We start from the raw sequence: 25,253 nt of genomic DNA on the forward strand, positions 1-25,253 counted from the left end.
TCAGTGTTCACACACACACACACACACACACACACACACATGCTCTGACCCTAGAAGTGTGGTGGTTCTAGACCAACACTGTCCAGTGGAGCTTTCTGCAATAATGGAAATATTCTGTACCTGTATCATCCAATATGGGGGCCACTAGCTCCGTGTGACTATTGAGGACCTGAAATGTGGTTACAGAAACTGAACTGAATTTTTTATTTCATTTAGTTTAAATAGCCACGCGTGCCCAGGGGATGCTGGACTATACTGGACAGTGAAGCTCTAGACAGTGTGACTCAGGGCCACACCATCAGCATCTATAGGGCAAAGAGAAGACTTCCCCAGACCGACTTTTTAAAAGGTTTATCATATCAGGGTGGGAAGCACTAGACAGTATCAGCCTGTCTGGCTCTCAATCCTTGATGGTACCATCTCGGTTCATTTTTAGGTCAGGGAAGTTTATTTGTCACAGAAGGAGTTGTCCAGGGCCTGGGTGGGACATCAGCCTACAGTCAGGTAATCCCTAGTTCAAGGCAAGGGGCCTCTTAATTGCATGTGATTTTCAGTCCTGGCTCTGCCACCAACTCATTTATCAGATAAATTCTGTACATCTCTAATGTGCTAGGCCCTGGGCTGCAGTTTTACATGACCCTGGGCAAGCAACTCCCTGAACTTCGGTTTCTCATATGTTATATGAATGGGTTCCTTAGAGGATTAATTTACTCGTTTGCCCAACATCTCCACTACTACATAGTAGGTGTTAGATATTTACTTCACATTAACTATACACAAGGGAGACTGTGCTCAATTTTATGGAAAATACAAAAAGAGCCAGATGTGGAGCAGGTCTCAAGGCTCTTGCAATCTGATAGAAAAGACACATGCACAGAGAGCTGTAATTCAGAAGAGAAAATTATGTCATGAGAGAGGAATAAAGCGGATCCTGTAGTCCTCTGATTTTGAGTGTTGCCCAAGAAGTGTGGGGTTGAGAATGTTTTAAAGGCAAAGGGTCTGGCACATAGCAGGAATCTGTTGTGAAAAAGATTTTTTTTAAATGCAAGTGACAAATATAACTTCAAGTGGCTTCAGAAAAAACAGGGAGTGTTAATTTTTGGCTTGTGTTTTTGACTCTTGTTAATGAGAAGTCCAAAAATACTAGCTTCAGGCAAGGCTTGATCTAGGCTTCAAATGATGTGTTAAAATTTTCTCTCTCTTCCTCCATCCTCTTCTTCCCCCCAACTCACTCTTCCTCTGCCCTCCGCCTCCCCGCAACCCTCAGCTATTCTTTCTTCCATTCTGGCTCTCCTTACACTGTGGTCTGGGGACTCCAGGTCTACACTGTCCTTACTACTAACAACCCTAGAGAAAGTGAGCTTTGTTTTTCCAATCGTTCCTATAAAAGATCTGGGATGTTCTCAGTGGTCTAAGCCATGTGACAGCCTATGAACCAATCACTGTAGCCAAGGGAATTGGATTACACTGCTTAGCCAGCTCTGGCTTACTTGCCCACCCTGGGAGCTGTATGGATGGGCAGGAGATGAACTCATCTCCACCCAACTCCCTTGGCTGAGAGTGGAAGAGACCTGGCTTCCCCAAAGGAAGAAATTTTGTGGTGCTAGTGCCAGAGGGGAAATTGATGCTGGACAGGCAAAAATGATAGGTTCTCTATAGTTATATCCCAAATAGAGCCAAAGTCGGGCTCTGGATGTCCTGGAATAAAAAGCAGATCATTCTTGATGTTCCCTTCCAAATACCCTCCACCCTTTCCTGGTGCTTCTCCCAATATACATCTGCCACCTTCTCAGGCACACCAGGCAACAGGATGCCAGTGGTATCCTCTTGTGGAGCCAGTTCTCTCCATCTGTAACAGACTGTCAACCACACAAGGTCAAAAACCTTGACTGCCTTGTTCATCACTATATCCCCAGTGTTCAGTCCTATGACCAGAACCAGAAATATTTGTTGAATGAATGAATGGATGGTGGTGGGTGGACCTTCCTGTAGTCTAGAATTTGGTCTCCTCTAACTCCTGGAGAATTTTACACTGTTCAGAGCCTCTAGAGAGTGACTGATAGAGTCAACTATATATGTGTGGCCCTGTGCTAAAGGCTGGGGATGCCAAGATGAGAAAAATATTGTCCCAGTCCTGCAGGAACACCAAGCCCATGGTGAAAGATACAAATGGGAGTTTGCTGGAGCTGGCTTGTACCAGTTCTAAGCCATTTACGCTCATCCCTCCCCAATTCCAAGGACAGTAATGTTCTATCAGTAGTTTGAAATCAGCTATGGTGGGAGTATTTATACCACAATAATCAGTAAATGCTACAATATCAGGGCTTTTTGTTTTCCTAGAGAGCTGGTTGTTAATCATTTACCAGCACACCATTGAGCATAACTAAACATATAATTATATCAGAGTGAGAAGTGTTACAGTAAATGCCACTGGGTCTTAAGAAGGGAGGAATTCTTTCTGGAGAGGATAGAGAATTTTGGAAGGTTTTTCCTGCTAGATTGCATTTCTTTTCACCCATCACATTGAACCGAACAAAAAACCAGAGCCTCTGGTCCCAGTGGCTCCCTGACTCCCTTGGTATCTGTAATCACTGATCCTCATTTTGCATTTCTCCCTCACAGGCCTGCACTCTTGGGCAGCGCTGAAAACTTCACTGTGCTCATCAAGAATAACATCCACTTCCCTGGCCACAACTACACCACGTAAGTGCCCAGAATGTCAGGCTGTATTAGTTTTCTACTGCTGTGTAACAAATTACCCCAACACTTAGATGCTTGAAACAACAAACATTTGTTATCTCACATAGTTTCTATGAGTCAGGAATCTAGTAATGACTTTACTGCAATGTCTCCCAGCTTGTGGTCAAGCTGTCAACGGGGGCTGCAGTCATCTCTAGGCTTGACTGGAGCTGGAGAATCCTCTTTCATGCTCACGCGGTTGTCAGCAGGAGAGCTCAGTTCTTCACCATGTAGACCTCTCCTTCAGACTGCTTGAGTGTCCGTAGGACATGGTGGCTGGCTTCCCCAGAGCAAATGATCCAAAACAGAGAGCAAGCAACCAAGATGGAAGCCACCATATTTTTATAATCTAATCTCGGAAGTGACACACCATCTCTTCTGTCATATACTATGGGTCACACAGACCAACACTGTACAATGTAGGAGGGAAAAACACAAGGGTGTGAATCCCAGGAGGCAGGATCACTAGGGACCCTCACGGTGGCCAGCTATCACACAGGCTACCACAAATGAAAGAGATGGATCCCAATTTTCAAAAGAGATGTTTGTTTGTTTGCTTTCCATTATGTGCAGGAGAAACATCTTGCCAGGTTTAAACTTCACTTGCACCTTTCACAAGACTCAGAATCCACAGTGTCCCATTTTCCGACTAGGAGATATCTTCCAAGAAACAGGAGATAATTTTTCAGTTGTGGCAATTCAGGTTGGTGGTGCCTTTGTACAGTGGGATGTGGGGGGTGGGTCAAGGGCTGGAGGATGGGAAATGGCCAGGAGGCTGGACTACTAGGTCTTAACAGTATGCTTACATTTATTATGCATTTTGTAAATCCATGCACTGTGATGAGGACTTTTCCTGCATCACCTCATCTAATCCCACAAAAACCGTATGAGTGAGATACTCAGTGTATTAGTTTCCTGTGACTGATGTAACAAATTACTACAAACTTTGTGGCTTAAAAACAACACATATTTTTCTACAATTCTGGATGTCAGAAGTCCAAAATGAATTTCACTGGGCCAAAATCAAAGTATCAGCAGGGCCATGCTCCCTCCAGAGGCTCTAGGGGAAAATCTATGTCCTTGCCTTTTCCACCTTTCAGAGCTGCATTCCTTGCATTTCTTGGCTTATAGCCCCTTCTTCCAGCTTCAAGACCAGCAGCACTGCATCTTGCCTCAATGGTCACCTTGATTTCTTATTCTGTGTCAAATCCCTCCCTCTTATAAAGACCAGTGTCTTTATAGGACCCACCCAGGTAATCCAGGATAATCTCCCCATGTCAAGATCCTTACTTTAATCACATCTGCAAAGTCTACTTTTCCATATAAAGTAACACATTCAGAGGTCCAGGGGTTAGGACCTGGGATTAGGACTATTTGGGGGGCCATTATTCGGACTACTGTACTTGGATTAGTCAGGATTCTTCTAGTTGCAAATTCTAGAAATCCAACTCAAATGATGTAAGCAAAAAAAAAAAAAAAAAAAAGTAATCTGAGGCATAAATAATAGAAACCAAACTTAAGTGGCTTAAACAGAAAAGGAACCACACTAGCTTGTGTAAAAAGACCAGGGGAAATAGATATTCTAGTATACCCAAGGCATCTTCCTACCTTGGAAGTTTTCTCCTGCTGTTCCCTCTGCCTGGAACAGTCTGGCCCCAGACATAGTATTAGCTATCTCCCTCGCCTACTTATACCATATTCACTCAAATATAAGCTCAATGAAGTTTTCCCTTACCACTATATTTAAAATGACAATTCTCACCTCTATCCCAGGATGCCCTACGGTCCTTTCCAGGTTTATATTTATCCCTGGCACCTAGAATTGTCTGACATATCACATATTTTACACATCCATTTGTTTGTTGTCTATTTTTCCTGGACTAGAATATAAGTTCCATCAAGGCAAGAATCTTTAGCTTGTGTGTGTGTGTGTGTGTGTGTGTGTGTGGTTCATTTCTGTGTAACTTTCAGCACATACTGGACACTCAATAAATATCTGTTGACTGAATAAAAGGTATGATAGATTTAGGCATAGCTGCATCCAGGAACTCAAGTGATGCCTTCAAGAATCTGACTCTTCACCTCTTGACTGTTTCCCTATTGATGATGTCATTCTCACACATATTCTCCATGTGTCAAGGAAAAGCCACCAAAGCTCTAGAACTGTGCTATCCAATATGGTAGCCACAAGTCACATGAAGTGATTTAAATTTAAATTAATTAAAAGTAAATAAAACTAAACATTTACTTCCTCAGTCATACCAGCCTCATTTCAAGTGTTCAGTAGCTCCTGGTTATTGTCTTGCACAGCATGAATATAGAAGATAGCCATCACTGCAGAAAATCCTATTAGACAATGCTGCTTTAGACTTTCACACTCTGTAGCTAGTGGTCCCAGCCAATGGAGGACCTCTTTTCCAATGGTTCTGGCAAAATATCTCAGGGAGGGTTTTGACTGGTCTACCTTGGGCCACATAGCTATCCCTGAATCAATCACCAGGTTCAAAGGGATGCACTGTCCTGATTGGCCAGGCCTGGGTCATGTGCCCACTCCTGTAGCTGGGAGAGGTCAGAGCCCATTCAAACCACTGAGAGTTGGGAGAGGCGTTTCCCAAAGGAAATTCCAGGTACTTTTTTCCAGAAAAAGGCAAATTGGATGCTGAGTGACAGAAGCATTAGATATTCACTATATTATGTAGACTGTGTGGCTTAGCGCTTGACAAAAAAATGATAGTTGTAATTATTCTGTATTATTTCCCCTTTCTCCAAGTCAGAGTCTCCTTGTTACTCATCTCTGTATCCTCAGCATCTAACATACTATCTTGAAATGCCATATTTCACTGATTCAAAGACTTCTCTTTTTTCCACTTTTAGTAGTCTTGAAATCAGGAAGTGCTTTCAGCTGATGGAGTCTCACAGTTTAATTGGCAGCATTTTTTTCTTAGAGGAACATTTTTTAAAAACTATATTTTAGGGGGGAGGGTATAGTTCAAGTGGTATAGCACGTGCTTAGCATACACAAGGTCCTGAGTTCAATCCCCAGTACCTCCCCTAAAATAAATAAATAAATAAATAAGTAAAACCTAATTATCTCCCCCCTCAAATTTTTAAATAAATAATTTTTAAAAAATTAAAAAACCAAAACCAAAAACTATATTTTAGGGAGGTATAGCTCAGTGGTAGAGTGTGTGCATAGCACGTACGAGGCCCTGGGTTCAATCCTCTGTCCCTCCATCAAAAAAAAAAAAAAAAAAACTAACAATAAATAAATATACCTAATAACCAACCCCCAAAATTGTTTTTTGAAAACTATGTCTTACGAGCAATGTTGTCTTAAGATTCAATGAGCACTAAGAAAATAATGCTCAAAAAAAATGTTTGTAGAAAGACAGAAGTACCAAGTACAGGTAAGAGAGTAAGAGATTCCTTAGAAGTTTAGAGGACAGAAAGGTCACCTGGAATTGAGGAGCACAGGTGTGGCTGAGTGGATGGGGAAGAACGTAAGCTGGGTCTTAGAGAATAAGGAGGACTTAGCCGGGGAACTGTGTGGGAGAAACATTTCATTGTGAGAAAAAGACAAAGGCGAAGATTTAAAAATTCTAAGCATACACTCCTAAGCATACATCCAAGAAAAATCACAACATATGTTCACACAAAAACTTGTACATAAATGTTCATAGCAGTATTATTCATAACAGCCAAAAGGTGGAAGGAATCCAAGTGTCCACTGAAGGATGAATGGATAAACAAAATGTAGTGTATCCACACAATGGAGTATTCTTCCATGACAAAAAGGAATAATAAAGTACTGATAAATTCTACAACATAGATAACTTTAAAAACATTATGCTAAGTGACAGAAGCCAGACACAAAAGATCATATATAATTTCATTCATATGAAAGTTCAGAATAAGGAACTTTATGGAGATAAAATGTAGATTAGTGTTGCTTAGTGCTGGGGGAGGGGTGATAACTAAGTTTACATGTTTTCTTTTGGAGGTACTGAAAATGCAAATTTGATGGTGGTGACTTGCACATATAGGTGAATATACTAAAACCTGTTGAATCGTACAATGTGAAGAGAGCAAACTATATGTGAACTGTATCTCAATAAAGCTGTTTTTTAAAAAAGAAATGAAAATGCAAAGCGTGTTTAGGGAAAAACACAGACAGTTGGGAGTAAGAGCTTTCTCCAGGGGAGTACTGGGAGATAAGCAGAGGAGATACACGATAGAGCTCGCTGAATTCCAGTCGAACAAGTTTCAACTTAATCTTTAATGGAGGGGCCATTAAACGTGTCTGCTAACAGGAGTGGTTTGTTGAAAGTTATATTTTAGGAAAATAAATCTAACAGTGCGCCCCAGATGGGAGGAGGAACAGGGACATGAGTTTGTAGCTGCCACGGTAATCGTTGTATGAGTTAGACAGGGTTGCACTTAGGCTCTGAAACTTTTAGTCAGCATTTTTTTCCCCTCAAAAGCAAACCGTTCTTTCAGTGATCATCACTGTGCAGGGAGATGTCTGGTGACTGCGTAACCCACATCTAGTGGGACTTAGAGACTGTCTCTTGTCTTCCCCAGGGAGGAATCATGGGCATTGAGATCTACTGGGACTGCAACCTAGACAAGTGGTCCCATCACTGCCGGCCAAAATACAGTTTCCGTCGCCTTGACGATAAGACCGCCAATGAGACTGCATATCCTGGCTACAACTTCAGGTAACAATGCTCCAAGTGAGATTCACCCAGTGAATGGCCACTCTTGGCTCCCCAGGGACCTTCCAAGCCCAGCTGAATGCCACCCCTAGTAGCCAGTAAGACCAGTTTTGGTTCCCAAGGCAACAAGATGAATGTAAAAGACTTCCTCTAAGAGCCAGGCAGTGATTGAATTTTTGTATGAATTATTAAAGAACTGCACGCTCTGTGTAAAACAAAAACAAAACTTGGGAAACAAAGAAAAGCATAGAGAAGAGGATAAAAATCACTCATAATTACTCTAACCGAAGATACTCGAGGATAACTTCCTGGTGAATTCTCCTTTGTCTAACCAATTCTTTCGTGAGGCTTATGTGAGATCATATCACATTTATAATATATGTGGGGTTTTTCATATGCCAGGTCACTCAGAATTCTTTGTGACTATCACATTAATGATCACAAAAGTCCATTGTGTGAATGGAATGATAACAAAAGCTACAACTTAGGGAAGGTATTCTATATACCAGGCACTGTACGTCACCATCACTAAACCTCACAACCCTCCCTGAAGGTAGATATTAGTGTCCCAGGGAAAGCTGAGAAAGGTGAAATGATTTGCCTAAGACCCACAGCTAATAATAGAAGCTCCATAATCCTAAACTAGATCACTAAGATCCCCTTTCCCTTCCATCTCATGGTTTTCTTACCGATTCCTCCATTATTGGACATTTGGGGTTCCCAGTTTTTCTATTATAAATAACTCTGCAGTATATATCTCTATACATAAATCGTTGCTTAAATTCCAGATTATTTCCTTAGGATAAATTTCTAGAAGTAGAATTATTGGATCAAAGGTTATGATCATTTTACCATATGCTTTTAGGTTTAAAAAAATTCTATGGCTATATTTTTCATTTCTTGGATTTACATTCAGTTCTTTTTCAAGGTATCTGTTATTGTTTCAGTGAGGTCCACTCTCAGCTGATGGATCTTCCTCCTTGTGTCCAATCTACTGTATAACCCCTTCACACTGACCCGTAGGAACCTGGATGGGATTTCTCTCTGTGGGGCTTTAGAATATTTGCTGGTGGGCTTCGGCAGGAATGATTTTGTGCAGATTTCTGTGCATGCCATGGGATGTGGAGACATTCCTCCATGGGGGTGGGGGAGAAGTAGGAACTGATTGGAAGGGAGCACAAGAGAGTTTTCTGGGGTAATGGAATGTTCTAGATCTTGGTAGGGATATAGGTTACGCAGGGTATTCATTTGTCAAAACTCATTGAACTGAATCCTTAGGAGTTATGCATTTTATTATATGTTAATTATACCACAATGGAACAAACAAATAAATCCAACAAGACCATTTCAGATGATGATAAACACTTTATAGAAAACCAAACAAGATAGCTTGATGGGGCTGGGGAGAGATGCAACCAGAGAAGGTCTCTCTAAGCACAGGATAAGACCCCACACAGGTATCCTGCACTTTCCTGAGGATTCCATTCTCCTAGTTAAGAAGAAAAACTGCTATAAAAAAGAATAAAATAATGCCATTTGCAGCAACATGGATGGACCTGGAGATTATCATATGAAGTGAAGTAAGCCAGAAAGAGAAAGAAAAATACATTATATCACTTGTATGTGGAATCTAAAACAATGACACAAATGAACTTATTTACAAAACAGAAACAGACTCACAGACATAGAAAACAAATTTATGGTTACCAGCGGGGAAAGGAGGTGGGGAGGGATAAATTGGGAGTTCAAGATTTGCAGATACTGACTATTATATATAAAATAAACAAGGCCCTACTGTTCAGCACAAGGAATTATATTCAATACTCAGTAATAGCCTGTAATGAAAAGGAATATATGTGTATATATATGTACAACTGAGTCAGTATGCTGTACACCAGAAATTAACACCATATTGTAAACTGACTATACTTCAATTAAAAGAAAAAAAAGAAGGGAAACTGCACTTAAAGGAGTCTATGTTAGGGAATCAACTTGCAGACATATTAGCTTCTCTGAATACCTTTAGTACTAATGGTCTGGACCAGTGGTTCTCAAAATGCCGGTCCCCACCTCAGCACCACGTGGGAACTTGTTATAAATGCAAATTCTCAAGCTCTACCCCAGACCTACTGAATCAGACACTCTGGGGATTGTCTTCATAAGCCTTCCAGGCTATTCTGATGCAAACTCAAGTTTGAGAATCGCCAATCTAGACTCTCAATACTCAAAACAGGGTCCTGGAACCAGCAATAAGGGCCTCACCTGGGAGCTTGTTATGATGTAAAATGTCAGCCCCCACTCAATTTGCTGAATCAAAATCTGCATCTTAAGATTCCCAGAAGATTCACTGCACATTAAAATTAGAGAAGCACTGGTACAGACTATATTATCTAGCATCCCAAACATACTTTCTTCTTAGATGTTTCATCTGTCTATATTTTGTTCCTACAATGAGGCTGCTTGCTGCCTGGGGGAATGAATAAAATAAGGTGTCTACTTGATCTGTGCAAGCGAGTACAGGCCAAAGTACACGTGTGGGTGCACACAAACGCACACACACACACACACACATACACACACATTTACTGCTTTCTAACCCTTTTGCTAGTACTCTTACTGACTTCTGGGGGGTCTGCTCAAGCAAATGGATCTATTTATATTTTATTCAAAGCAGCATCATTAATTGGCAAGCAACCTTCAACTGTTTCTATTTTTGTTTTAGTTTTTGTCTTGCACAATGTTTAGAAAGTTGAGACATTCTACATAAAAGTCTGGACCTCCTACTTAAAAAAATTAAACTATTTGAAAAAAAGTAAACCATTTGACAGCTCTAGGTTCATACACCACATAGCAGCCAAACTGAGTAACAGTGGTCTAATTTAGAAAGGGCATGTGGTTTTTGGTTTGCCATGGTCCTTACCACTCCTTACTACCTTATAACTGGCTACATCGCTCACTTCTTTTCTTTCTTTCTTTCTTTCTTTTTTTTACATCACTCATTTCTGTTATCTGCCTGCCCCCTAAAGGCATTTAAGTTTCAGACCCTTGACTAAAGGCTGGGTGAGATCAAAACACAAGAGGCTTTTTGCCTTTTCTGGGTCAATTTCATCCAGGGCCCTGAAACCAGCTCCTAGTTTAGGTAGTGTTTTGATCACTCCCTGCTGTTCTACTGAATAGGCTTCTGGCCATTAGCAAGAAGAGAGGCCTGGATCAGTGGTCCCCTGACTGCCTTCACAGGCTGTTTTTTCAACAATCAGCAGATGCATGCAGAGCAATGTACCAATCAGATGTTAGCAAATGTCCTTCAAGTTGCTGAGCTCAAGCCTAAGAACATTAGCTCCTGGAGAGATCTGAGCTTTCTGAAGAACTTGTTATGAGGTTAATACTCTTTTAGAACAAAGTGTTAGAGCATTTATTGTCTGGAATAAGCACCAGAAGTAATCTTTGGCCAAAAATAAATTGTTGAGATCTGATGGGTAACTGGACAAGTCATTTTCAAATAGCCACACAAAAGAGTAGGAAATTAAAGGTTATATGAGGTGTATGAGAAAATATAACTTTCTAAAACATAGGAAGTTGAAGGAATTGATCATGTTGCAGAATTGTGTCCTTCACCCAAAGATTCATGGCAAATGGTTCTTATTCCATGAACATGAAATTCAGTTCATTTACAACATGTGTAAAGCAGGGAAGACCGACCCAGAACAGAATGCCCAACGTGCTTCTCTGGTTCATAATGGGTATGTGTTTGTATTCGTTGCCTGTGGCTGCTGTAACAAATGATCACAAACTTGGTGATTTTAAACAACAGAAATTTCTTTCCCACAGTTCTGGAGGCCAGAAGTCTAAAATCAAGGTGTCAGCAGGCCATGCTCCCTCTGAAGGCTCTAAGGGAGGATTCGTCCTTGCCTCTTCATGCTTCTGACAGCTCTAGGTGGTCCTTAACTTGTGGCTGCATCCACCCCCAATATCTGCCTCTTTCTTTACACAGCCTTCTCCTCTGTGTTTCTGTTTCAACTCTCCTTTTCCTTTCCAAGGATACAGTCATTGGATTTAAGGCCCATCCTAAACCAGTATGATCTCATCTTGAGATCCTTAACTTATTTGTATCTCCAAAGATCCTATTTCCAAAAGAGGTCACATTCACAGCTGCAGGGATTAAGCACCTGGATTTATCTTTTTGGAGGGGCCATTATCCAACCCATTACAGGGTGCAAAAACATCCTTGCCCAGGGCCAGGTGTTTCTAAATGTGGCCCATTGACCACCTGCATCAGAACCACCTGGTACCTTTCCTGGAAATACAGATTCCTAGAAACATCTCAGACCTTCTAAAACCACCCTTTGGCCTTTTGAACACACCTCCCAAGTGATTCTTGCCCTCAGTTTGACAGTCACTCTACCAAGACCCTGAAAGCAGAAATTCAAGTATTTACTGAAACTTCTCAGTAAACCAACTTTCACAGAGAGAGAATGCAACCCTGGGGCAGAGTAGAGGTGCGTGCTTGCTTTGTGTTTTAAAAAACAAATCAATCAAGAAAGCAGAAGAAGAAAGGACTGTCATGGAATGAGAACAATCAGATGCAAAGAAATTGAAACCCCTCTGGCCAGACACAGGCACTGAAGCGCCTGAGAATACCTAACCAATCTCAATGTCAGATCCTGAGTTTTTTAAAAAAGAATTTCAGATGTTCATACTATATTCTGGCAGAGCATCTGTCTTCTGTTTTCTTCTCTCCCAACACCTGTAAATAGATTGTGAATCAATAACTCAGAAAGAAAATATACCCTTACCTAAAAACCACCACCAAAAGGTGGCAACGCGGGAGGAACAGATTTAGAAGCTTTGTGAGGCATGTAGTTTAAGTCTTCCTAACTACTCATGAAAAAACAAAACATGCCACTTTCCCTACTGTAGCACTGGTGAGAGTTGTATATTTGGGGTGACTGTTATTCGTACTCAGGTCTTAATTTATAAAGGTGACCATGTGATGACACATAGAGGTCAATGCCATTGAAAGAAGAATTTCATTACATTTTCCAAGAGGAGGAGGCATGTGAGGCCACACAGGGCCACAGGGGGAAGCACCAGGTTTGGTCAGGGGTTAGTGAGAACAAGGAAAAAGCACAGCCCAGAGACTTTCCTGTGTTTTCTATGGGAAAGGCAAGGCAGGGAAGGGGAAACAGCTTAGGACTGGCTAGTGTGAGTAATGTTGGCGGGCTCTGGGCTATAAGAGTGGTCTCTGGTTGTCTGGTAACTGGCCCTGGGCAATTTAGGGCAGGATGTGCGAGAGTTAGATACAGGAGGTGGCTGGATAAATAAATTTTCATGTATCTGCAAAAGCTAGATTGCAGGGGGGATATAAACAATGTTGTCTGTTAGTTTGGCCCTGGTGATAATGGGAGCCAAATAGACAAATACAGAATCTTAAAGAGAAACCAAACAGATTGCTGAGGTGCACCTGTCTCCAATCCATTAATCAGTACCTTCATTCTAGAAGCCAAACCTACTTTTCCCTCTTAGGAAATAATCAGATTGCTTGAAGTGATTTTAAAAATTTTTTTCTTATTGTTAATCTTGTATTGGTTAAAAATTGTTCATTTTAATCTTAAACTAAAAGCAGATTTTTCCGTCATACTGTGATGCTGGAAGTAGAGGAATTGACACAAGGAAGTGGTGCTTTGGTTCCAGGTGGTCAGAAAGAGTAGTTCGTGGGTTTGGATTATGCTCTTCCCTCTGCCAACTGAAGCAGGGCTAGAAGATGGACAAGGAAGACTAGATCGGCTACTGTTTTGGGTTTTCTTTTCATAAAATACCAGCACTTTTAGATAGATCTTTATAAATATGGATCCTTTCCCTCCTACAGATATGCCAAGTACTATAAGGAAAACAATGTTGAAAAACGGACTCTGATAAAAGTCTTTGGGATCCGCTTTGATGTCCTGGTTTTTGGCACCGTAAGTCTCTTCCCTGCTCCCAGCCACTGGCTTCTTCATTCCCATGACTATGTTCTAATTATTGCTGTAGGGTCTCAAGGGGTGAATGTTTGGGTCATAGTCATTAGCCAGTACTGTGCATCCTGCATGTGGGATAAGAGAGGGGGAAGACATGTCCTTGGGGTCCTGTTCATAAAAAAGTCATCTGATGAGTACAACAGCGGGTTTGGGGCGGTGGGAAGGGAAACTAATATTCAACTTTAAAAATACTCTGATGCTTAAAGAGAGAGAGAGAGAGAGAAAAAGAGAAATCCCTCTGCAAAATAGTTTGTAAGTAACAGAATCCAACTCAAATTGGCTTAGGGAAAAAGAAGTCTTTTTTTTTTTCCCCCTTAGTTCACATGACTGAAAAATCCATGAGGCAACTTTCAGGCTTCAGGCATGACTGAATCCAGGTGTTTTTAACAACATCATCAGGAACCTGCCTCCCTCCATCTCTTACATCTGTTCTCTGTTTTGGTGTCATTCTCAGCGGGTCATCTCGAAGTGGTGGTGTCAGCACATACTGATTATCTTAACATAGCAACCTCAATGAAAAGAGAGCATCTCTGCCAGAGTTTCAGCAAAGGCCTCAGCAGATGCTGTTGGCATTGACTGGCCCAATCTGAGCCACACAGTCACTGCTGGACTGATCACTGTGACCAGGGTTATGTCATACTCTCAGTAGTTGGTCCTGGACCAGCCCTGAATTAACCTCTTTCCCTGAAACTACGTGGACCAAGTATGGACAGACATGGCTCTCCGATGGAAAATTTGCATGCTGTCTCTAGAACAAGGAACGAGGGGATGCTGGGCAGGCAAATATCAACAGATACCCATACACTTTAGCCGACAGCATATTGTTCATGTAACATGGTGACAAGAAGCACAAGAATCAATGGGCTAGCACCGAGAGGACAGAAAGACACTGAAAATAAAAACCACAAGGGTAACCACGGGAAGAATTTGTGCAGACATTCCTTCCCTCTGTTTCCAAAGTAATCTCAAACCACTTTCAGGGAAAGCTCGTCTGAAACCCTCATCTTGTATGGAAAAACAACAAGGTTTCTTCAATGGTTCTCCTCTGTGTGTGGGTTCCAGTGCTTCTTTGTTTAAAACATTCATGTTTTCAAGCACATCCTGAGAGGCAGAAGGTATATTTTCAGGCTCCTTAATCTCTGTTGCCGTGAACACTCTGGATGCATCTATCAAATTCATGGTGCTAGACTCCCTCCTCTGCTGGAACTAACAATTACTGACTAGAGCAAAAGAGTGTTGCTCTGAATTTCAACCGAGTAACCTTTTCCCCTCTGTTTTCAGGGAGGAAAATTTGACATTATCCAGCTGATCGTGTACATTGGCTCAACCCTTTCCTACTTTGGTTTGGTAAGGGCTTCTCTTTCCCACATTTTATGAAAATTATTTGGCAAAAAGAAATTTCACTGACATGGTGCTTGTCCGGGTTTCTCCCAGGCCACGTTGTTCATCGACTTTCTCATCAACACTTACTCAAGTAAATACTGCCGATCTCATATTTATCCCTGTTTCAAGTGCTGTGAGCCCTGTGCAGTCAACGAATACTACTATAGGAAGAAGTGTGAGTCCATTGTGGAGCCAAAGCCGGTAAGGCTCACTGAGTCTATGGGACGCCAAAACACCTGTCGGGTCTGTTATATTACTGATAAATGTACAGACATAAGGCCAGAATCATAGGTGTAATCCCATGGAGGATAAGTCTCTAGACTCTACCCCAATCCATCATCTCTCAGATGAATCCTTTGCTCTTGTGAAAGAACAGAAACTAAACTGGAGGTATAACAGAAAAAGGTTGTTTTTATATTCCAGGATTTGTCAATTTTGTCCGAATTATTAAATTAGTACAGCAAAAAAAAAAAAAAAAAAAAAGGTGTAACAACTTCAGAGAACAACTTAGCAGTATCTAGTACCATTTAAATGGGACATACTTTACAGCCTGACATTTCCAGTTCTCCACGCCTGCCCTAGAGAAACCCTCACGCAGGTACCCACACAGTACACGTGTACAAGATGTCCATCCCAGCGGTGTTAGTGACAGTGAAGAGAAGCATCTACCCAATGTCCAATAGGTGAATGGTGAAATAAACTATGGTAAATCCAAAGTAAGGAATGCCTGGCACCAGTTTTAAAAATTGATGTACATAATAAGAGCACACGTTTATACAGCATTTCCAGTGCTAGACCCACATTAACTCACTGAATCTTCACACAACCCTACAGGTAGGTTTATAGGATTATGTGATTATTATTAGAACCACAGATACGTGCTACTACTACCTCTTTCTACAGATGAGAAAATCGGGGCACAGGAAGTTTTGATGATTTGCCCAAAGTCATTCAGCTAGTAAGCGGCAGAGCTGAAATCCCAACTGAGGCAGGCTGGTTTCAGAATCCATGTTTATAACCACTACATTATAGGTACAGGCACGGGCAGATATCCAAGACATTTGTTGGCAGAAAAAAAGCAAACTATAGAACAATATATATGGTATGATATATAGGTTTAAAAACACTATATATATAAACTAATTCTATGTATTTTCTACATGTATGATACACACATATGCACACACACATATATATGAGGGGGCAATACATGTACACAAAAAGGTACCGGACACTCACAAAAGCGATAGCAGTGATCACTTCCAGAAAGGAGCCTAGGATGGGGGTGTAGTAGGAAATTTTAGGTCGTCTGTATGGTTTTGATTTGATTAGTTTGGAATTCACTACACTGACTCCATGGTTTCCTCCAATCAAAGAGAAATCTCTGGTACTTAAAACAACAAAGAGGGTTTGTTTGTTTTTCCCTTCTCCAAGAACATTACTGTCTTTTTCCAGCAGCAGAATGCATGCTTCATTGTCCACTGTACATGTGTTTGCAACTAAAAGTTCATCTTTGCAACTAAAATCAATCACCATTTCATGGCCCAAGATGGGATGAAATTTGATGAAAACATAAACAATTTAAGTTGCAGTAGTGTAACTTTCTGGAGATATTCAACCTAGATAACTGAAAGTGAGGGAACACAACAAAAGAATTTTACTTGGCACTTGGAAGACTTAAAGATATTAGACAGTAAGCTGTGGATACTCCACATCTACATATTAAGGTGTTTGGGGTTCTATTTCTGATTTACATTTAGACTCTGAATCATTCATTCTTGGTTAGCAAGAGTTTTTGGTTAGCCTGTTCAACAGTTTGTCATTTGGTTGCCTTTAGATATGTTCAGATATGCAATTCTTGATAACTCTGAACTAAATTTTTTATTTCCTAGACATTAAAATATGTGTCCTTTGTGGATGAATCCCACATTAGGATGGTAGACCAGAGGCTACTTGGGAGAAGTCTGCAAGATGTCAAAGGCGAAGAAGTCCCAGTAAGTTAAGATATTTAGTCTTTTTTTTTTTTTTTAAGAAAACTTACTATTAAATATAAATACATCTAGAAATTTGTATAAATCACAATTGATGACTTAACGAAGTAAACTACATGTAACACATGTAACCAGCACCCAGATTTTAAAAGCATTACTAGCAAAAGTCCCTCTCATGCCTCCACCCAATCACTACCTTCCCTTAAAAGTAGTCATCATCCTGTATTCAAAGGTTAGTTTTACCTCTTCTAAAATTTTATAAAATTTGAATCCTATAGTATGTATCCAGTATATACCCCGTTGAGTGGTCTGGCTTCTTTCACTCAATGTTATTTTTGTGAGAGTGATCCATGACGTTGTATACAGCCATGGTTCACTCTCACTGTTCTATAATTTCCGTTTTATAAATATCCAATTTATTTGTCCATTCTGCTGTTGATAGACATTTGGGTAGTTTCCAGTTTGGGATGCATGCCAATGATGCTGCTGTAGACAGTAAACATACGGCACCTAAGAGTGGAACTGCTGAGTCATAAGGCAGGTGTGTGTTAGTTTTGGTAGTTCTCTAAAGTTCTAATTCACACTCTCCCCTCGCAGTTTTGGCTGCTGGACCTCTTCACTAACTGTATGAGTTTTCCGCAGTTGCCATAATAAATTACTGCAAATTAGGTAGCTTCAAACAATAAAAATTTATTCTCTCCCACTTCTGTAGTCTAGAAGTCTGAGGCCAACGTGTTGGCAGGGCCGTGCTCCCATTGAAGGCTCCAGGGGAGGTTCCCTTCTTGCTTCCTCCAGCTCCAGGTGCTTACTACATGTGTTAGGACCTCCAGCACAAAATCGAATAGAAGTGATAATAGCAGGCATCTTGTCTCATTCCCTATTTTATGAAGAAAGTTTTTTATTTCACTATTGTACTTACTATAGGTTTTTAAAGAATGCTCTGTCAGATTAAGAAAATTCCCCTCTGTTCCTAGTTTGCTAAAAATTTTTATCATGAGTAGATATTGAATTTTAAAACAATTTTTTTTCTTCTTTTCAAATAATCAGTGAGTTTTCTTTTTTTCTGTTACATGGTGAATTATACTGATTGGTTTTCAAATCAGTATATAAGCTAACCTTGCATTCCTGCAATAAAATCAGTTTAAATGTGATTTATTATTCTTTGTACTTATTGCTGGATTCAAATCACTAATATTTAAGATTTTTACATCTCTTCTTGAGAGAGACTGGCCAAAAATTTTCCATTCTGGTAATGTTCTTGTTAGGTCTGGGTATAAAGTGAACTCAAGAAGGGGGGGTGTGGTGGCGGGTAAAATACACATTACAAAATTTACCATTTTAACCATTTTAAAGTGTACAATTCAGTGACATGTAGTATACACACAATGCTGTGCAACCAGCACCACTCTCTACTTTCAGAACTTTTTCATCACCCCAAAAGGAAGCCTTATATCCATTTAGCAGCCACTCCTCATCCACTTCTCCCCAGTTCTTGGCAACCACTAATCTGCTTTATGACTCCGTGGGTTTGCCTATTTTGAACATTTCATATAAACTGAATCATACACTATTTGTCATTTTGTGTCTGGCTTCTTTATAATAGTATATAGTATAATATCTTCAAGGTATAATATAGTATAATATCTTCAAGGTTCCATCCATGTTTAGCTAAACATCCATGTTTAGCATTTGTCAGTACTTCATCCCTTTTTATAGCTGAATAATATTCCACTGTATGAATATAACTTTTTTTTAATCCATTCATCCATTGATGGACACTTGGGTTGTTTTCACCCTTTGGCTATTCCAAATGGTGCTGCTGTGAACATGCATGTACAAGAAATATTCAGTTTCAGTGTATCTGACTCAGATTTCATTTGGTGAAAGAAGGTATATGTCACAAAGGATAGACACAAATGATAGCGATTACAGCAACTTCTCTTGGAGGATAATGAATGGATTTTTTTAGAAGAGGGAGCATGGTGAGAAAGGAGAAAATGGAGCTCAGTCAACAAGTATTTACTGTCTACTGCGTGCTGGGCACTGTCCTAGGCACTGGGGATACAGGCAGTAAACAAAGCAAACAGGGCCCCTGCTCACGTGGAAAAATCACCAAGTAAACATATCAATTAAAAAGATCATTTCAGATGGTGATAAGTACTATGAAGAACACAGAATACATTATGTCATAAGAGAACGACCTGGGAGGAGGGGAACTACCTAGATCAAATGGTCAGGGCAAGAAGGTCTCTTTGAAAAGGTTACATCGGTATTGAGGCCTGGCTTTTCTGAATTTAATTTTCCAAATTTGCAAAATGGAGATCAGGACACATATCTCAAGAGGTTCTTCAAAAGCTGAAATGAGGCAATGCTTGCAAAACACTAGCATAGTCCTGATACATTTAATAAATGATAGCCACTAGTATTAATGTAATATTAAATGTAATTTTATAAGTTAATAATAAAATTAAAGAGCCTAGAACCACAGGGGGTTGTCACTGATGAAGGGTTTGAAAACTTGACTTTTTCAGAGACCTCCAATGGACTTCACAGACTTGTCCACGCTGCCTCTGTCTCTTCACGACCCAGCCCCCGTTCCTGGAGAACCAGAGGCCATCCAGCTGCTGAGCAAAGAGGTGATTCCTAGATCCAGTGACTGCCCGGTTTGGTGCCAGTGTGGAAATTGCCTTCCATCCCAACTCCCTGAAAGCCACAGATGCTTGGAGGAGCTATGCTGTCGGAAGAAGCAGGGTGCCTGTATCACCACCTCAGAGCCGTTCAGGCAGCTCATTCTGTCCAGACAGGTCCTGCAGTTCCTCCTGCACTACCAGGAGCCCTTGCTTGTGCTGGATGCGGATTCTACCAACCGCCGGCTGCGGCACTGCGCCTACAGGCGCTACGCCCTCTGGCGCTTTGGCTCCCAGGACATGGCCGACTTTGCCATCCTGCCCAGCTGCTGCCGTTGGAGGATCCGGAGAGAGTTTCCCAAGAGTGAAGGCCAGTACAGTGGCTTCAAGAGTCCTTGCTGATGGCACAGGGCCAAGCAGTCATATTAACATCACCTTTGCTTGCATCTTGAGCTTCACCTGCAAAGATCTGTGTCCAGATTTTCAGCCAAAGGGATATGTGCTTTCCTCTCCCCCAGCTCTATATGTGTCAGAGAGCAAACTGACCCGGGTAAACAAACAAGTAAACCAGAATCCCTCAGCATAGACTGAGAGTCAAGAGATTCAGATTTCTCTCTCCATTCTGTCCCTAGGAAGCTGTGTGGTCCTAGGCCTTTAACCTCTGTACCTCAGTTGCCTTATTATCCAGCCTACTATTTTGCAGGGATACTGGGAAAGCAAATTGAGACTGTGTACATGAACTTTCTTGTTAATGCATAAAGAGCTACATGAATACAAAGCAGCTCATTTTGAGGTGAGACGAGGATGATGTCCAACCAAGAACAAACCCTCTGGGTCCTGGCTGAAGAATGAAGAGAATTAAAAGCCACAAACTTTTTGGTATTTGTCCCACAGGACCTGAGGGTTACATCCCCTCCCCATGTGTCTTGGTAGCTCTGAGGACTTTATCCAGCGATAAAGTGATGCTAGGTCAGGTTCAGGGTCTTGGTCTTAAGATGCAGTCAGCTTCCACTTTCTGTCCCTTGAACCTCTTGCTCTGAAGGAAGCCAGGTCCCAGATAAAAGTCTGACTATCCTGAGTCTGCCCTGCTGTGAGGAACCCAAGCAGCCAAGTGGAGAGGAGAGATGCCTAACCAGCCCCCAGCATTCAAGCCATCCAAGCCCAGTCACTGGACATGGGAGAGGAGCAGACTTCAGATGATTCCAGACCCTGCTAACATATGACTGCAACTTCATGACACACCCCAGTGAGAGCTGCCCAGTGAACCCACAGAACACAACTGTTATTTTAAGCCACTATGTTTGGGTTTGTTTGTTAACACAGCAACAGATAACTGGGACAGAGAACAAGCCTGATTCATGGGACACAGACTCAGCCCACACCTTCCCTGGTTCTAAGGTTCTTAGGGAGCCTGGACCATCCCTGGAGACCTTCAGGGGCTTAGGTTTCTTCTGGAGTTCTAGGAGAGCTGCAGACCAAATCAGGTAATTCACACCAGTCCATCCCTGGAACCCATCAAATCTAACGGCTGAGCTACGCAAAACCTTCCGATCCACATCACGTTTCTATGACTGGAAGTTAACTACTGCTGTTACAAACTGCAAAAAGCCACCTTTATGCCTTTTACATTCAGTACTTTGCAGCCAGTTACAATGGATGCAGTCTGGATACTACTTAAAAAGCAACTCACACTCAAACCTTTTACCATTTCTGTATATCAACTGCTAAGAGTATGAAAACAGATTTCCTTTTCGTGGCTTTGGCTCTAGAACTGTTCCTAAACAACAACTATTTTAAAGAATAAATAGAGACCACTATCCAAAACTGTGACCAATGAAGGATCTGTGAGTTTTTTTATATGTACTCTAAGATTTACCACTTTGGATACTTTTAAAAAGTCATTAGCTTTCTACTGTATTAATGTAAAGTAACAGAAACAAAAACCTTCTTTTTTTGACCCAGGGTTTTATCTGGTGTTAAACTCAGGAATCAAGTTAATTAAGCCAGATTTAACCCTCATTTTTACCACCTTTCAGAGATATTTTTGAAAAGCGGACTATATAGGACTTCTTCAGAATTTAAATTTTTAACTCCAAGACTCCTATGTAAGTGCTACAGACTTCCACTCTCTGGCCTCTGAGCTTACGGATGTGATTTTTTTAGTGCCTTATTTCTAATGTGCTTCTATCACCTTGTGGAGCCCCAGATGGAGTCAGAATTTGGAATGACAAATAATCACTGGATCCACCTACTGTTTCCTTCACCTTTCCCAGATGCTCTGGGTGAGAGGGTGATGTGTTAATCAACCGTGTGTAAAATGTCTGACACTTCCTATAATAACACGTGTCATATTTATATTCTTATTTTTAGTCTACTGTATAAAAGAGTGTCATCGCCAAAGGCATCTCAAGGAAAGTCACATTTTGTAAGATCTGGTTTTCTGTACTTAAATTCATTCTTCTGTAATAGTAACTGCACAGTATTCACTGCTTCATCTGTGTATCAGAGATCTGCTTTCTTGTAATTCTGCCTGATTTCATGTAGAATTGGTAATGGACTTGCATTCTTCTCTTTAGAGGGAACCATTTTAAAAACCTTCCTAATTCTAGCTTGGCAATGTAGATGTCTTGACTGTTTTGATAATTAAAAAAAAAAAAAAACCACACACACACACACACAGTGTGTAAATCACATCTATTGAAGTATTTATTCCTTTTACTTTCTTTTCTCCGAAGCCCCCCAAATCAGTTAGCTCATTATTTGACACACTCATTCAAGACACTGATCTACTAAGATACATGTTTGGTCTATGGCCCCTGTTCCTGACACAGAGCTCCTAAATCCCATGGGATTTCCTGGGTGATAGAACAGTCCCGCGTTCTAATGAGGCCACTCTTGGTAGGCTCCTGGATAACTTCAGGATGAGGGCTGGTCACCAGAAAGATCAAGCTATGATTAGAAGCCTGAAACTTTCAGTCCTCTCCCCTCATCCTCCAGGGTGGGGAGGGGTTGGAAATTGAGTTAATAATTGATTGTACCTTTGTGATGGAGCCTCCATAAAAATCCCTACACTATGGGGTTAGGAAAGCTTCCATACTGATGAACACATCCACATGCTGGGAGGGCGGTACCCCCCAACTCCACAGGGACAAAAGCTTCTGCACTCAGGACCCTTCTGGCCCTCACCCTGTGTACCTCTTCATCTGTATCTTTTATTATATCCTTTATAATAAGCGGGTAAATGTAAGTGTTTCCTTGCATTCTACGAGCCACTACAGCAAACTATTGAAACTGAGGAGGGGGTTATAGGAACCTCCAGTTTATAATCAGTTGGTCAGAAGTATAGGTGACAACCTTGGACATGTGACTGGTGTCCGAAGTGGGGGATCATTTTGCGGGCCTGAGCCCTTAACCTATGGGGTCTATGCTAACTCCAGGTAATTAATGTCACAACTGAATTGCAAGACACCCAATTGGTGTCTGGGGAGCTGGAAAGTTGGCGTGGGAAAACCCCATACACATTAGGTGTCAGAATTTTTACAACTGGAGTGCAAGTAAACAGGAGTTTTCTTTTAGGCACTTACCAGAGACCAGTGATAGATGAGATTGCTGCTCTCACGGAGATGTGAAGAGAAGGTGACTAAGGGACTCTTAATTCCAGTTGCCCTCAAAAATTAGAGGCTTGGCTTAGGCTTCTGTGCAGAATCAATGTCTGCACAAAGCCTTGCCTCCTCGAGCCCACAAGGAACTGGGACCACTACCCCCATTTATGCAAATTAGCCATCTGGTGAACTGTGAACATACACTTTCTGCTGCTTGTATGTTTCTCAACCCATATTCTAACCCCATGCAGTCATCATTCTGGGAATCCCTGAGTGTCCCCTGACTGAAATCCTTCTGCTCTTTTTTGAATGGAAGTAGACATCACTATCTTCTTTCACTTCTACTGTGATCTTTCAGTTTCCTCTTTTTCAGTCCCATAAGGGCTATATGCATCATGTTTCCAAAACAGATGACGATCTGTGGAGAGGATTTTGCATTGCCAACATCGTTAGTTCTTCTTCATGAATTATGAAGGTCACATGAACCTGAGTCTTCAGGAATCAGAGGAGGAAGCCAAAACTGACTCGTCATTTTAATCAAATAACTGCCATAGCTGACAGGCTTGGATAAGGGCCTCAGGCGAGCCTGATGGGTATAGTAAGTTACGAGTTATATTTGATTTCCCCAAGCAAACAAGAAGCTCCTCAAAGACAAAGGGCACCTCTTGGTCGTGTGTCCCTTCATGCCTTTTCCAGCGCAATGGTGCAGTGGGGAAGAGCTGGGACACTGGAAACAGATCACCCGGGTTCAAACCCTAGTTCGCCCTCTAACTAGCCAAGTGGCCTCAGGCAGTTTATCCAATCCTTAGAAACCTCAGCTGTATCTTTGTGTCCAAGGGTTATATTAAATATTAAATTTTCTTAATGTAAATGTATGTAAAGCACTTAGCACACTGCCTGGCACAGAGCAAGCACTCAATAAATGTGAGCTACTATTACCATTTAAAGTGTTAACCATGTCTAGTGATGCTAGCCATGATCATTATTTGGACGGCACCCAAGCATCACTCCCAAGCTCTAAACCCATATATTTAACCATCTGTGGACATTCTACTTAAATAGTTCAGAGGCAACTCAAACAGATACCAAGGAGAAATCGCTGTCTCTGCTTCTTCCATTCCACCCACATGTGCTCTTCTAGAACTTCCAAGCTTGGTTAGTAGCACCACCTGCCATTAGCTCAATTTGCCAAGGCAGAAACCCAAGGGATGCCCTCAACATCTCCCGTCTCCCTTCTCTTTCCGCATTCCATCCAATCTCACCAATTCATTCAGCAAACATCTACTGAGCACCCTGGCACTGTTCAGGTGCCGGGATAAACAAGTGAACAAGACAGGCTCTCCTTGAGGTCAGGAGCAGCGGGGAAGATGGGAGAGCAGTGTGTAGAGAAAGGAGATGAGAAGTGCCTGGGATTAAGGGTCTGAAAGAAATATGCAGTGTGCTATGATAAAAACAATGGAGTTACTTCTGGTAGGGGTCACGAATGGCCTCTCCAAGGAAGTGACATTTCAGCTAGATCTGAATGTCAAGAACGAACTGACCGTGACCAGTTGGAGGCAGGGCATTTCAGGCAAAGGGACAGCAAGCACTGAAGCAGAGAGGAAATAAGTGTGTTCCAAGAACTGTCAGAAGGCCAGTGTGACTGGGACATTTATGAAAAAGTCCCTACCTTCTACTCCAGCCAGGGAGGGGCACAGGCTTATTTGTTTTCTTACTGCTTCATAAACTATGTGGTCCCATCTCAGTGAAACAGAAGCTCAAAGAAAGGCAAAATAAAATCATACAGACACAAGTAATCACAGGGGTCTTTATGAAGTTTGTGATATGGGAGCTGGCCCCTCCCAGATGAAGACTGGAAATATTCAGTGGGATGAGAAGAGGCATTGCCAACAGGACCGGTGGCACCAGCCAGGTCCAAAGAAATGAGTATGATGTACACTGAGATTACAAGTAGACTTGGCTTCTCCCTAGATTGGGAAGAAAGTGGATGAAGATTAAATAGAGGCTGATTTGGGGAAATCTTGAAAAAAAAAAAAAAGGAGGCCGAGGTGTTTGGACCAACTGCAAAGTCAAGATGGAGTCTTCCTTAGGCTGACAGGGGATATGAGGAAAGCAGTGACTTAAGAACATCCTTCAGACAGCCACGGGGATATTGGGTGAAGGGGGAAACCCTGAGAAGGAA

At 41.5% G+C, this 25,253-nt stretch overlaps 2 protein-coding genes across 7 annotated transcripts in view; one reads left to right on the forward strand and one right to left on the reverse strand.

Annotated features, from left to right (window-relative positions):
- Nucleotides 1–22,144, forward strand: part of P2RX7 (purinergic receptor P2X 7) — a 46,036-nt gene extending 23,892 nt beyond the window's left edge. For both annotated transcript variants that reach the window (XM_031442665.2, XM_064481239.1), the window contains exons 6-13: nucleotides 2,623–2,703; nucleotides 3,313–3,442; nucleotides 7,321–7,457; nucleotides 13,321–13,411; nucleotides 14,750–14,815; nucleotides 14,903–15,052; nucleotides 16,744–16,845; nucleotides 19,374–22,144. In XM_031442665.2, coding sequence (XP_031298525.2) covers nucleotides 2,623–2,703; nucleotides 3,313–3,442; nucleotides 7,321–7,457; nucleotides 13,321–13,411; nucleotides 14,750–14,815; nucleotides 14,903–15,052; nucleotides 16,744–16,845; nucleotides 19,374–19,871 — 1,255 coding nt within the window. In that variant the 3' untranslated portion in view covers nucleotides 19,872–22,144. The remainder of the gene's footprint in view (nucleotides 1–2,622; nucleotides 2,704–3,312; nucleotides 3,443–7,320; nucleotides 7,458–13,320; nucleotides 13,412–14,749; nucleotides 14,816–14,902; nucleotides 15,053–16,743; nucleotides 16,846–19,373) is intronic.
- Nucleotides 1–25,253, reverse strand: part of IFT81 (intraflagellar transport 81) — a 158,261-nt gene that overhangs the window by 121,475 nt on the left and 11,533 nt on the right. The gene's annotated exons all lie outside the window — the stretch shown is intronic.

This window comes from Camelus dromedarius, chromosome 31, assembly GCF_036321535.1.
Source record: "Camelus dromedarius isolate mCamDro1 chromosome 31, mCamDro1.pat, whole genome shotgun sequence".
Taxonomy (NCBI): domain Eukaryota; kingdom Metazoa; phylum Chordata; class Mammalia; order Artiodactyla; family Camelidae; genus Camelus; species Camelus dromedarius.